This window comes from Sinohyriopsis cumingii, chromosome 1 (assembly GCF_028554795.1).
Source record: "Sinohyriopsis cumingii isolate HCF-2022 chromosome 1, ASM2855479v2, whole genome shotgun sequence".
Classification (NCBI taxonomy): Eukaryota; Metazoa; Mollusca; class Bivalvia; order Unionida; family Unionidae; genus Sinohyriopsis; species Sinohyriopsis cumingii.
This window is the reverse complement of record NC_142961.1, coordinates 117,148,848-117,163,903: the sequence shown is the minus strand read 5'-3', so window position 1 is coordinate 117,163,903 and position 15,056 is coordinate 117,148,848. Positions and strand designations below refer to the sequence as shown.

Genomic DNA, 15,056 nt, shown 5'->3' with positions numbered 1-15,056 from the left:
GCATTTTATAAAATGACCCAAATGATGAACTCATCCAATCTGACGAACACGTAAAATTGCAATCAAAATGGTGTTAGTATTCAATAGCAATGAAAGGTTTGAATTTTCTGATACAGCATGTATATTATGTTTTTGACATTAGTTTTATCTATCTCAGCATGAGCATAATTCATACAAAGAATCTAACGTAATGAATTTTCAAAGTGATAAATGGTATATAATAGCACCTTAAAAACATTTTTTTACAAAGCACCTTAAAAACATTTTTTTTTTACAAACTGTTAGGAGTCACTTTGCAGCTGTAACCTACTCAAGAAAGAGTCAACATAATGCACTAGTACACTTGGCAATGCTTAGGAAGATACATACACATGGGTAGTGAATGCTTAGTGTGTGTATATATATATATATATATATATATATATATATATATATATATATATTATCGTCACTTCCAGATAGTTATCGTTCTAATCCAGGCTGAATATTATCCTCACTTCCAGACAGTTATCGTTCTAATCCAGGCTGAATATTATCGTCAATTCCAGACAGTCATCGTTCTAATCCAGGCTGAATATTATCGTCACTTCCAGACAGTTATCGTTCTAAACCAGCTTTAAATTTTCCAAACTTTTTCCTATGAGAAATGCCGAATGTTAACTTCATTTCCAGACAGTTATCGTTCTAATCCAGCCTGAATGTTGTCGTCGGAAGAATTTCCTTCTAATCCAGCCTTGATATTATCTTCATTTCCAGACAGCTATCATTCTAATCCAGCCTGGATATTGTCTTCATTTCCAGACAGCTATCATTCTAATCCAGCCTGGATATTGTCTTCATTTCCAGACAGCTATCATTCTAATCCAGCTTGAATTTTTAGCAAGTTTTTCTTGGAAGATGTGGCCAACAGCATTTTGATGATCACAGGGTACTGTAGGTACATGTAACTGATAGGTCTTGACTCATTTATGCCTAAAATTTAAATTTCATTTTGCAGGAAAGATATTATTTGCTACATTATTTCTTACGACTGCGAGCTGGTATTAATATGGATGTACATTATGAACTCTTAAAATATATAAGAGGACTTTAGGGATGCGCGGACAAAACTAGGAGTAACATCTGTTCTATAGCATCTGGTGCCATATCCCATCTTGCTGTTACGGCAACAGCATATATTTCCATATTCTGCAACATATTAATTTGGTCAAACATCTAGCTTCTCAGGGCTGATCAATCAAGGGATATGGATTTTCCCTCTGGTTGTCTTACATCAAGCAATGGAGGGACTAAGTAAAGTTTTTCTCAAAACAAACTGGCAAAATTGAAGTATGATTCTGTACAATTGCACTCTAAATTGTTTATCCTTCATATTATCAACGTTAATGTTGTGCCGATTTCTCAGCTTTTCGAAGTTCATCAGAATTTTGCTATTCCTTAAATCTAAGTTGAAATTTGCATATATATATATATATATATATATATATATATATATATATATATATATATATATATATATAATTATCACAAGATCTTGACTCACTTTTTTTGGCCAAAAATATAAAGTGATGTTAGTAAATACTGTCTCACTTGTCATACGTGTCAAGTGGTAGTAAAACCCAATCAGAAAATACCTAAGGCTCATCTACAACCTATTCCTGCTTTTGACGAACCATTCAGTAGAATTATGGTAGATTGTGTTGGTCCCTTGCTTAGGACCAAGTCAGGTAACCATTACCTGTTGACCATTATGTATGTGTCAACAAGGTTTCCAGAGGCAATTCCTTTGAGGAATATTAAAACTTTGATAAAAAATTTTAATCAATTTGGCCTTCCCAAATCTGTCCAATTGGGGCATGGGTCAAATATTAGATATGGAACTCTCCAGCCTATATTGCTTGAATTTGGCATTCAGCAATTCAAGTCAAAAGTGAAACTATGGTTTTACAGAACTACAATGGATATAACTTTTGAGTTTGGTAATAATGGGGTTCTGTCTCTCTTCCTCATTCTTCAAATTTTTCTTCAGATTAGATATTACGGCCCTTACAAAGTTAAGAAGAAAATGAATGAGTTAAATTATAATAATTGTGCTCCTGTGATATAAATAAATTATAGGAGTACCAGTATGTTGAAAGAGATAGCCAGGTTAAACATGCAATTAATTTAGTTGTACCTGTCCCACTCATTGAAGATTTAAGTGAAGGAATATCATCGTATCCTACCTACAATGGAGTGACAAATCTTCGGAATTCAGAAATTATGAAAGATCTGTGCCAGAAACATTCACATTTGCAAGAGCAAGAAAGAAATGAACTTAAACAGTTATTATTTGAATATGAAAGCCGGATCCTATTTTGGGATAAAGTTAGATAGATAAACTCCTTTCTCAATGTCAGGGCTTTTGCTTTTGCTTCCACGATTTGATGATGAACGTGATGATACAATCATGATGATGGTGGTGAAGTGTTTGGAGGTATTAATAACATTCCTATATCCATTATCACCACCATTATTACAACCACTACGACCAAGAACAACAATAATCAGAACACTGCTGCTTCCGCTACTACTACAGCTTCTGTCAGGATACCTTCTAAAAGCACCATGAACACATGAACTCACGACGGTTCTTCATCTCTGTTAAAGGAAGGCTCTGGTTATCCGATTGGTCTAAGGAGCTCATCTTTACTGATTACTGACATCTCACAGCTATCTACGTGGTTTTCTGTCACGGGCACGGCCGATATCTACGTGGTTTTCCGTCACGGGCACGGCCAAGGTATGTGAGAACGCTTGCCAGTAACTACCCGTGGGTCGGCGGTTCTTCAAATTATTTTCTCGGGTTCATCCTCCACCAAATATATTGGCCGCCATATATAGCCTATCATTTGCTGAAAAAAATATTGTTAATCCAATAACAAGCAACCAATCACTTATGTTAGCTGCCATCAGGTATAGTTACAATTAACATTTATTTATTTATTAATCAATATTGCTATAAGAGTTTGAAAACTGAAAACGGAAACTTCGTAACATTTTTTTACCATCATCGTCGTCATCATCAACATCACTCATTTGTTTAAACTGGGACTATTATACACGTTAAGCATTACTACATGTGGTTTTCATTTATCAAATACGACAAGCAAATCGCTATATTATCTTTGTGGAGTGGGAACCAAGGATATCCAAAGATTATAAAGTCTCCATATAGACCTTGTATAGGCAGAAATACGGAAGAAGTAGTTTCATATCCTCCCCTTGCTGTAGTTACGCGTATATTTTGGACACAAAATATCTCCTTCTCTCTGTGTCTCTATCCGTATGTATGTATGTATGTATGTATGTATGTTGAATCGAATACAAACTTTTCTTATTCGAATATTCGTTGAATTTATTCCAATTGGTTTGAATACTGGTATTCATCGATGTTAATTAAGCTATCAAATCCATCCCTTTTTATAGGGCTGTACAAATTTACCCTGATAACTGTCGACGGTTCGAATATTCGGGTTTCTTAATTGTTCTACTGCTCACGAGAGAGGAGAAAACAGCTTCAGTTACAATTTTTTTAAAGAACAAATATTCTGTATTTTTCAAACGAAAAGTCTTTTATTTTCATGATCAAAAACAGGGAAATGAAAAATGTTAATTACATCTACGTATTTCTTGCCCAGTTGCACCTAAAACCGCTTGACAATGTAGAAACATGGTTACGGTATGCAGTAGGGGTTTATGTAATTAAATCGACAAAGAAATAGCCCAGAACTAGTCCCAGGTGTCGGATTCTCTGCAGAAAATGCCTGCGTTCGACGTTAAGTTTAACAACCTATCGTCAGTAAAACTAGACACTGTGGGGCCGATATAGCCGCAGCTACTACTGACGGTGAGTTTCAATGTTCTTAAAGGTAAACAAAAATTTATGGAACAAATAAATATTTCTTATAATTTCTGAATAGTTTCTCTGTATACGAAGTTAACTGTACAGATGTTATTAAGTCATTATACATACTTTTAACAAATTGTCAATTTATACAGACTTTTTTCATTAAAAATAATTAAGGTTACTCGTTATTGCTAATATAAAAAGGACAATTAAATTTTCGACAGATTTGTTTGCTCTTCGTGGTTCGCTCTTTCTGCAGACGGTCGAAAATAACACTATACCGTATTCTCACACTGTCTCGCATTAGCAAAATCTTCTCGACCAAATAATCAGTTTAAATTTATAATAGACTTTTTGTTAGGCTGAATCTATACCCGGATATTACTGTAATTATGCACCTTTCATATACTATATTTGGTTTGAGAGAAAGAGCACGCTGATTAGCTTATTTCATCGTGATAAAGACGATTCAATTATAAAGTTTTGAAAATAAATCCAAGCTTAGTCTCTGAGCAAGCGCTCAATTAGGTTCTCACGAAAGCGCTCACGGCATCGCCGTGATTGACTGAAACTGAACACCCTAGAACAGACGAGGGCAAGTCCTAGATATCATAAGGAGACCGAGTTACAGAAGAAAGCTAAAACAGGAATTTTACTTGACATATTCTTCTTTAATTGGTGTTGATTTCTTAACAGTATTTCCACCAGTATGCATTTGCCAATCATTTTCATTGATCAACATTTTAGTATTTATTGAAAAAATATTTTGTTAAATAAAATCTTACAACTAACATTTCTTAATAAATTTCCATTTTTTTTTTAAAGTAAGAAAATAAATGTTGGGTTAAGGTCCATACTGTCCTGGGACGGATTGTCGCCACGTTATATTTACAGATTTTGACGGACAGGCAAATACTGCTGGACGACAGAAGACTGCCTAGATAGATGGATGGATGGATGGATGGTTGGATGGATGGATGGATGGATAGATAGATAGATAGATAGATAGATAGATAGATAGATAGATAGATAGATAGATAGATATATAGGTAGGTATGTAGGTAAGTAGGTAAATAGATAGATAGATATAGTTTTGAACGGGTTTTACAATGTTTTTCCAGTGGATTGATTAAATGATTGGTTCTTAACGGCCTTTGAAGACACTACAGAGAGACAAGCAAATAAAAGCTTAGTGCCTTTCTAAGGATACACCGAGGCAGCAAACAGTCGGATTACGAGGCCAACGCTCTGCCAAATGTGCTACCTCGGTTCCCACTGGAATCCAGGGCATGCTAAATTGAAGAGATATTTTATTACACGATTCTTAGCGGATTTATTCCCATTTTCACACTAGAACAGTTCCCATTATTGAGTGATTCTGATTCGCACAAGTTTATTTTACCCTTTTTATAGTTACAGTCCGAAATGAATGTGAATACAAGAATATTAAAACGTATTACATACTATCTTTTAATCCAAAACACATTTTCAGGCCATGTGTTAAATTTATCCATATTCAACATTATCTGTTGGTCTATATTTGCATATGGAAGGAAGCCATATGGCACTAGTATGTGTATAATTTTGTTACCATTATCATTATATCGATGATGCACCCATTCCATCAAGATATACCTTACGTCAACCGCTTCAAAGAAATCTCGCCCACCTCGCAAAGCTCTCAACTCATAACCTTCAATGTCCATTTTCATAAATACCTTTTTAGATTTAAATAATTCCATGAAATCAGTCAAAGTAACAGTTTCCACAAGATTTTTAAAATCTGAACTGTCCCTCGAGTTTTTTCTTACCAAGTGAGCACCACCGAAATTACTGGGTGGAATATCCACCGTAACATTTTCATAAACATCAGAAACCGCATTCCACATTAAGGTAACTCTATTTTGAAAATGTCCTAATTTCACAGATTTATGTAATAAAGAAAGACTTGTCCACACTGAATCGACGGCAACAACATATCTACCTAATTTGGCGACAAAAAGAGTATACACTCCAATATTGCATCCTAAATCAAAGAAAGATAACTCTGGATTTCTGAGAAGCACACTTCCTACAGCATTTAGCAGGTCTTGCTCCCATGTACCATAGTCCTTTACATAAGAAGAAATCATTCGGTCAATGCTTGGATCATAGATACAAATCGGCGTTGTCCCATTCGGCGTATTTAAGAGTACACACTCATTTTTCACCATTTTATCTTCAACCATGTCAAACATCCGGGCACGTGATCGTATTGGCTTCCATATTCTAGTTATGTGACTGATTAAATTTTCATGAAATACTGGAAAACTGACGTAATCTCGTTCAGAAATCGTCGTTGAAAACATTCTTCCAGAACTTTGATTGGAACGCCATTCAAATATCACAACGATTAAAACTATGAACACGAGAAGCAGAAAGAATATTCTCCTTCGTCTTACGATTATCATAACAAAAGATTTACAAGAAAGCAATTATGTATAGTTTGCGAAAGAAAGCCACCGATTACAAGTTTTGTCTGTTTCGCTTCAAAACATTCCCATCAGTGTTGTATGTTCAAAGATGGAATTATTGGTGGACAGTGTCTTCATCCCTGTAACAGGAAAGAGAAAAGTCATTTGAGGCTGGGAAATATTCGCACTGTTTATAACAACAGATACCAACAAAATTTAATTTACATGCTATCAAAAGGAAGAATCTTCATGAATAAATAGAGAAACTTACATGAACTATTAATCTAAATGTAACAGAAGTTTTTTTAAAGTTTACACTGAATCTTGTCCACTGGGTAGGTTTTAGCCAAAAGAAGCTGTTTTGGGGGAAGTATTGAACTGCTTTCGTCATGACGAGATAGATCAATACACACGTCATCAAGATGTCGTTACGTCACCAAGACGAGATTCTAATAGATATGGTTTGAGATGATTATGTAGATATTATATTATATGATGTGTGTGTGTGTGTATGTGTGTGTGTGTGTGTGTGTGTGTGTTGGCATAATGCCAAAATATAGGAACATGAATATGTGAATGTTTGTTCATATTTACATAATCACATCAACAAATTGGAACCACTAAATCATCTTGTATACGTACAAGACGTCGTCCTGATCAGGTATGCAACATAAATATTTATATCAACGGCAGTTTAGTGCTTTCTTTGTTTCACAAAATACGAAGCTTACTTTACTGCACATGTTATGGCTAAAAGACCTTTCACAACGTTTAATAAGACTTCCCAATAGCCCATTTCATGCAGACTTCGGTGAACTTCGTAATTTGCTCGGAATTTTGATCACGTGGCGGGTGGTCAACTGACCGTAATAGGTGGTGGGCAAAATATGGCTAACGCTTCAGCATCAGCATCAACTTCTGTAACTACTTTAACATCATTTATCGAGTTGAAAAATGCATATTCAACAGCGATGCTACCGAAGATATTGACGAAATTTAATATTGGAACCATCCTGTCTTATTTTCTGGAAACCAGGGCGGATTTCAAACCCATACGAGAGAGTAGCTTTGAGCTGTTTACATCTGGACATGTACATGTAAGTAAGGAAACGGTGTCAAAGTAAACAAATTTAATCCTGGCAATCAAAAAGCAAGTTGTTCAAACTATTTCTGTGCATCCGAAACGTCACTATAATAAAATGCGTTTCATATGAGTTTATCAGATTTGTTTTTAAAAGTCTGTGGATAATTTACATAAAAATTTCAATCATTTAATTAATTTTATTTCTGAAATATTTCTAAACAACAATGGACGCCATTTTGTTATGTACATGTACCCACCAGCGTTTGATTGGCTGGAGTATAAAGTAACTCGGGAGGTTATTCGGATAATTACGGAGCAACTCGGTTAAATTCGGTATGAAATGGGCTATAGCGCTCGATGATGCGCGAACTGTCTCTAGGAGATGAAAGTAACGGAGGAAATCACCGACGACGACTAATCCATTCATGCTGGTGTTACTGACAAAATTTCTCTTCAATCCCGGGTAGTTCATTAGGAACTGCTAGTGTAATTTTAACTCTGCGGAATTCTAATTATAGAGTTTTTACCTCTTTTTGTTCTAATACCTCCACTTCTTACTTTCGAAATATGATGATGATAATGATGATGACTATGACGATTATAATGGTGAGGCTAGTGGAGGTATTACTACCATGTATACATCCACAATTAACACCATTATTACAACCATTACAACCGATAACAACAATAATAATATTAAAAAAAAACTCAATTGTTCCCTTTACTAGTACAACATCTGATGTCGGTGTAACTGCAACTGATGAAGAAACATCAAGACAAAATCAGTCAGGAACGTCTTCGTAACAGATGCGTTAGAAATTGACGAAATTTATTTAGTTATCAATTACTTAGCATATACAAATAAACACACAAATAATTCTGCTAAGAGAGTGACAAAGGGAAACTTCGTTAAGAAAATATCATCATCGTCATCATCATCATCTCTGTTGGGACTATCACGCACAGACACACGCACTACGTACTATCTCTCGTTTTCATTATTTATTAATGAATGAGGTGGGAGATGGGATGGAAACCAAGGATATCCAAAGATTACACTAGCATCACTGACGAAGTGCTTACCGACCTAATTATAAGGCGAATTTGCCGAATAGAACTCTGTTACTTACTCGTTGTACTTCGTTCCCAAGCTAATGCTATAAACAAAAGTTTGTAATAGCAGCTGTTGTCAAATGTGAAATTGCACCAAGTTAAGTTTGTGCTTAGCCAAGAAGTAATCAGGGCCGTAAAGAGCAATCACGAGCTCTGGGGTAAGAAACACCCGGGTCTCTCCTAGTTCTTGTTCAAACAAAAATTTTCTTTTATAAAATTATAAAATGTTATTCGGCCCGGGCCCCCTTACAGTCCATGGTCCCGGGGATATATCCGGATGCCCCCCCCCCCCCTTGTCGGCCCTGACAGTAATGATTGGTATGTTGACTTTTGCTGAATGGATTCTCGATGCCGCAAATAATATTAAATGGATGCAACAACACCAGTAGTTTTAGTGTTATTAGAGTGAGTGGCAGTAGTTATATTGATCGTTTTGATGGCATGGAGATGGTGAGTGCAACAAGGACGACCACATAACGTACTGGGTGGCACTTTATTGTACAAGTTGTCCTTTTCGGGTGTAACAGGAGAAGGACCAGTACCAATAATGACAGCCGCAACAACTAAAAATCATTTTTAGACATTTTGAATTTTTGTGACGTTTGTTGTTGTTGTTGTTGTTTGGGGTTTGAGCCATTTTTCAGAGCAAGAGAGGTACTTGGCGGCCAGTGTGAATGGCGGAGGAGGAAACTGAGAAAACCCAGATAAGAACCACCGACCCACGGGAAGCCTTTTATATACTCACACTGGTCGAGTCTGGCGATATTCGTAAAATTTGGTATAACTAATCCAATTTTATTTATTATATTTTTTTTAAAAATAAGAATGAGAGAATACCACAGAATACTCACTTTTGCTGTAATTTCCGCAAATTAACCTTGTCTGTCTAAAAGGTCAATGTTAAGATTGTGCCCATGCACACGCATACATTTTGCACCTTGATAACAGCAGTAGCAGTGTGGAAGTAGGACAGTTTAATTTGGGGTTTATTGCAAGCGCAGATGTTCATTGTTATGAGAGGGGAAAAGGTATATTTGCCTATAGTAACATAACGAAAGTGGCTAAAACAATCGTCCCAAGTGATTCATAGCTACCCAAAATACATTACGTATGATTGATATTCCGAGTACGCTACTGCCTCTGAGCTAGCCAAGGTTCCGCTCGGATTAAAACATTGGCTAGCGAAAATATCGCTACTGTAAATTGAGATTAATTTAACTGAGGTTAATTACAATTTTATAACTACATGTACTGGTGTTATCGTCAACTTACCTTTATAGTTAGCACAGCAGAATGTTATCAATTACTCATTCTGTGTGTGGTGACTGACCTAATTCCCACCTACCTGTATTAACTGTTATCCACAAAATGGTGGTATGTCGCTTCTGGTTTAGTAGGCTTGTAGTGATCATCCGCAATCGGACATTACTCTCACGCAACCAACTACGACATAGATCGTCCGCCATATTTCATACGTATTTCATGTTCATCTTTGAATGACATTCTTACGAACGTAACGCATGCCAGGGAAATAGCTAGCAATCGGAATTTACCTTTAACAGGGTTGTAATTCTGCTAAAATTCCGACCCCGGGGGGGACAAGATTCATGAAACAAAATCTCCGCTCTAGTATGATTATTTACGCACACTGAAAAAGTGAAAATAACAAGATCCACATAAATACTAAAATGACAACTATCTAGCCCACCACATCCACCCCACAAAAAAAACCAAAAAAAACAAACAACAAACAAACATGGATTTAATTTAAAGATAAAGCTACATATTTTCGAGGCTCTTACCTAGTTTTAGTACCCGACTCACATCCTGAGATAAAACAATATGAATAAAGATAAGTCTATAGCAAATCCGGAACTTTGGATATATTTATACAATCCAATTTTACTGTGATGAAGAAAGGAGGAAAGCATTGCATTTTCTTGAAGCTCATGGAAATTATTTATTTTTTTGAAAAAATGTTGTTTTATTTCTATTCACAATTTATTTTAATGAAATTATTTTAATGAAACCGGGAAAAACAGTCGTTATTATCACATTTATTTTTTTAACAACATGTGAAGATTGTTGCAATAAAATGGAAAAATGATACATTGTACGCGGGCACCTGCAACAATAAGAACACTTATTATATCGCCTATCTTTGTCAGTCTAAATGGTCTAGATCGTATATTTAACATACATAGCTTCGACTCTGGTACTTTATCGAAGTCTCATGAAAAATCAAGGTTTCATCCTTATCGTCATCGTTATCATCATCAGCAGCAGTAGCAGCAACAACAATAACAAGAGCACTAACGATAACCCGTCGTCAATGGTTCGGAAAAGGTAAATGAAAAGAATGAGAAGCAAAAAGCTTTGTAAAATTTAACAAATAATTTACTTCCATCGGACTCTGAAAGGTAAAAATGTACAAGAAGGAATTTACGGTATTCCGAAATAAATCCCAAATAATTCTAGAAATTACAGACACAATTCATAATGATTAAAGTTCTGAATAAACTTTAGTGGAAATCCAAATTAAATTCAACGCTCGAAGTGATGATGTGCCTTTGGTGGCCTGTGTAGTGATGAAGTGCCAACAGTCTTTTGTTGGATCTCAATAATAAAATCCAAGAATATACCTTTATTTTAAAATTTCAGTATAAATTTAAGTCTCTATTTCCAATGAATAAATAAATTTAAATAAACAAAATTCCAGCCCAATATAAAATGTGTAGTAAACAACAAACAGACCTGGCAATTCATGGGGAATTCCCCAAGTTCTAGACTCAGACTGAGATAAACATGTTGTTTACAAAACCAAAATCAATGATTCAGGTCAGGTTGAAAATGAACATAATGGACACGGTCAATTCCAACATACAATGTTATCAAATAAGGAAATAAATTAAAAAATAAGTTTTAAAAAAAAACAATGCAAATAAAATAGACATAACAAAAAGTTATCTTTTATTTCTTGGGCATGTCCTACATGTGAATTTTTTAATTTGTTTGACTTCTTTTTTTTTCGAAAATAACACAATCAGTCTCAAGTTAGATTTAATATCTTAAACCCGGTAACACCTCATACAAACTCAGATAAAACAATCTGCAGTGTATATCCATTCATATGTGTCATACAATATTTAAAACAATTCAAAGTTAAAGAGCAAATCAATATCTGCTATGCTGATAGGCCGATGTTTCAACTGCACAGAAAATCTAGGCCTAGCCCAGGTTATGAACATGAAGGATCTTTTATAGAACGCCAAATACCTAACTTATTTTTTTATGTGTACATTAATTTTTTTTGTAAAGGAATGTGAGAATGTGTGAATAAAAAGGTGATATGTAGCAAATAAGTATAACAAGTGTAAGCAAACTATTTTCCCATCCTTAATATTGATTCGCGAAAACACTTTAATAGTAATTTCGGAGACTCCCATTTTACAGTATGCTCTTTTCGTTTCTCGTTTTGTAGGATAAGGTACACAACTCCGAGAACTGGTTTCGCTTAGCGTTTAAAGTCCCTAGAGTTACTTCTCTTAGACAACGTTTTGTGACACGTGGTACACCTTTGACTGCACACACATTAATTCAGCTAGTTTAATACACATATGATTCATTTATTGACTGATCAATTAACTGACCGCATTTTAACTATTAAGTAAGCTTTTCAGTGCTTGCAGACTACAGTCTAGTTTATGTTTACGAATGAGTTTAAAAGTGATGTCATACGTATTTGCGCATACTCCAAGAAGGGCTTCCTTTCGAGGGCTGTATAAGTATGTGTTTTAACCATTTTCGGGACTTTTTAGGCTGTAACTCTTAAAACTTGTTTTATACATAATTTTAAGATCTTATTAATTGTAAAACATTTTATATTATTTTTTCCCCAAGCATTAACTATTTACGAAACTCTTTTTCTAGTACACCACTTATACTGTCATACATTCAGATTTGCCGTCGCTGGCAGTTAATCGCGCGCGTGTGCGTGCGTGCGTGTGTGTGTGTGTGTGTGAGATTTGGATTTTTAAAGTAGCTCTAACAATTTATCAGTCATATCCCTACGATATCTGCAATGTGGCAGTTTATAGTGATGTCTAGCACTGGGGCATCATGCCATATACATGTAGCATAATGTCCCACCCATCACATTATCCTGACACCAGGCCAACAAGTCCTAACACTAACCTCTTAATGCTTAGCGCCAAGTGAGGTAGCTGCTAAACCATTTTAAAAGTCTTTGACTCGGCCGCAGTTCCAACCCGCGACATCCCGCATCTGAGGTGGACGCTCTAACCACTTAGCCACCGGAGAAGTCTCATCTCTTGTGAAAATCCACCCCTCTTGCTCTTCACGTAAATACTACGACTAAAAGTCAGCTTCATCCTTCATAATTTTTACTATCATTTTAGGCTTTGAATTTGAGCCTAAACTGCGTAGCAGGGTGTGGCCCTTGCTTTGGGCAGGTAATCAGTACACACTTGTAGTGCGACTCGTGCAACATTTGGATCCACAGTGACTGTTCATACGTAGGTAATGTAGAATGTAATGAGATTTTAGTTACCTTTTATTTTCTTGGGCATGTCCTACATGTGAAATTTTAATTTGTTTGACTTCTTTTTTTCGAAAATAACAAAGTCAATCTCAAGTTAGATTTAATATTTTAAACCCGGTAACACCTCGTACAAACTCGGATAAAACAAACTGCATATTGTATCCATGCATATGTGTCATACTATATTTAAAACAATTCAAAGCTAAAGAGCAAATCAATATCTGCTATGCTGAAAGGCCGATGTTGCAACTGTACAGAAAATCTAGGCCTAGCCCAGGTTATGAACATGAAGGATCTTTTATAGAACGCCAAATACCTAACTTATTTTTTTAAGTATACATTAAATTTTTTTAAAAAGGAATATGAGAATGTGTGAATAAAAATGTAATATGTAACAAATACAAAACCACCTAAGTGTTTTGTTCAAAGTCGAGGAAAAGACCTAGTTTGATACGGCCTCGTCATTCACTTCAGAACTTTGACTTTAATGTGACAGTACAGATATATGGAGTATCTATTATCTAAAATGGACGGACTTTGGCATGAAAAAAATGACACAAAATACCCAAGGAAATACAGAAGAAAAATATATTCTTTAATACTTCATTGATTTTGTTCCTTCTCACTTTTATGATAACGCGCTTTTTTGAAATATTTTGCGACACATCCACGGGCTTACCGTTATGCTAAACAAATGTCATGTGATAGTGCAATCAGCCGGGCATTTTTCTGATGGTTCCTACCGTATTCATCCGCCTTCAGTTTCAGTCATATCTTACCTTTTATAGACTATTTGCAACTTCTTCTACCAATGGCTGCCGAATTCCAGTAGACCTGGAGTAAAATTGAATCGCTTGCTATGCAGGTTTTAGAAATACAGTTTCTTAATTTGGCGAGGTACATGAAACATCCATTGCAGTCGATCATAAATATTATATTTACTAATGTTTGCTAAATTGTGGTCTAATGGAAGGGTTTAATTTTATCGCGGAAGCTGCATTAAAATCTGGCTTGCCGATGGTCAACATGATTGAAACCTAATGTTGGATTTAATAATGGCATTGCAGTAAATATTCTAAATTATATTGATGTCTTAAGTGAAACTTACTGCAAAGTATAGTCCTTTACATCGTTTTAGTATTACGGCTCAATTAAGGACCAAAATATGGGTTTAATTTTGAATCGCCCTATTTATCAATCAGTACTAACCGCCATATTTATTTAGGATGAATGAAATGACTCTGTCATTTGAGATGATAAATAGGTATTCAATCATAAAACATTTGTTTTTAATTGTTCAGTAAAATTCCCTAAACACAGCTCATACCTTGTCCCTAAAATTATATCCCTCTGGGAAGCTATTCTGCTGCAAAATATGATTGACATGGATAATTTGTTCAAAGCTGGAGACAAACCCTGTGTTAGTCTGTAGGGAAATTAAATACATAAATGCTAGATCAACTGATATACTTAACCTAAAAATAACTGTGCTAGAACATTGAACTTTTAACACAATGAATAATCCTTCAGTTTAGGGTTCGTCAGTTGATGAATTATGTTTCCGACTGACTTTTATCTTGACAAATGGATTTTCATTTTGACTCAAAATACATATTTTTGTGAAAAAAATATTTTTTTAATATTCTATTTGTCATATGTACTTAGGTCATTTTCCCCATTGAAGTCGCATATGTCAGTAAATTAGCATTATATATATATATATATATATATATATATATATATATATATATATATATATATATATATATATATATATATATATATATATATATATATATATATATATATATAAAGAGAGAGAAAGAGAGAGAGAGGGGGGAGGGAGAGAGAGATGTGTGTTATTTAGATGGTTAACAATTTTAGTCAATTATGCTTGCACTGTGTCAGTTTATAGGTTGATGTCTAACACTGGGACATTGGGGCATCATGCCGCAC

The 15,056-nt window shown here is 35.0% G+C and overlaps 1 protein-coding gene across 2 annotated transcripts; it reads right to left on the bottom strand.

Moving 5' to 3' along the window:
* Nucleotides 1-5,265: 5,265 nt before the first annotated feature.
* On the bottom strand, nucleotides 5,266-10,241 carry LOC149807716 (uncharacterized). Of its 2 annotated transcripts, none has more exons than XM_089944025.1 (2): nucleotides 9,885-10,241; nucleotides 5,266-6,482 (listed from the first exon to the last, which is right to left on the bottom strand). In XM_089944025.1, the coding sequence occupies exon 2, from the start codon at nucleotides 6,337-6,339 to the stop codon at nucleotides 5,353-5,355; it is 987 nt and encodes a 328-aa protein (XP_089800151.1). In that variant the 5' UTR covers nucleotides 6,340-6,482; nucleotides 9,885-10,241; the 3' UTR covers nucleotides 5,266-5,352. The 2 variants fall into 2 exon arrangements, with proteins under 2 accessions (XP_089800151.1, XP_089800234.1); XM_089944108.1 differs by lacking the exon at nucleotides 9,885-10,241 and adding an exon at nucleotides 9,812-9,873.
* Between the last annotated feature and the right edge of the window lie 4,815 nt (nucleotides 10,242-15,056).

Bases quoted from the DNA above. Each gene is read 5' to 3' on its own strand.
- LOC149807716 (XM_089944025.1), bottom strand. From the start codon at position 6,339: ATGATAATCGTAAGACGAAGGAGAATATTCTTTCTGCTTCTCGTGTTC.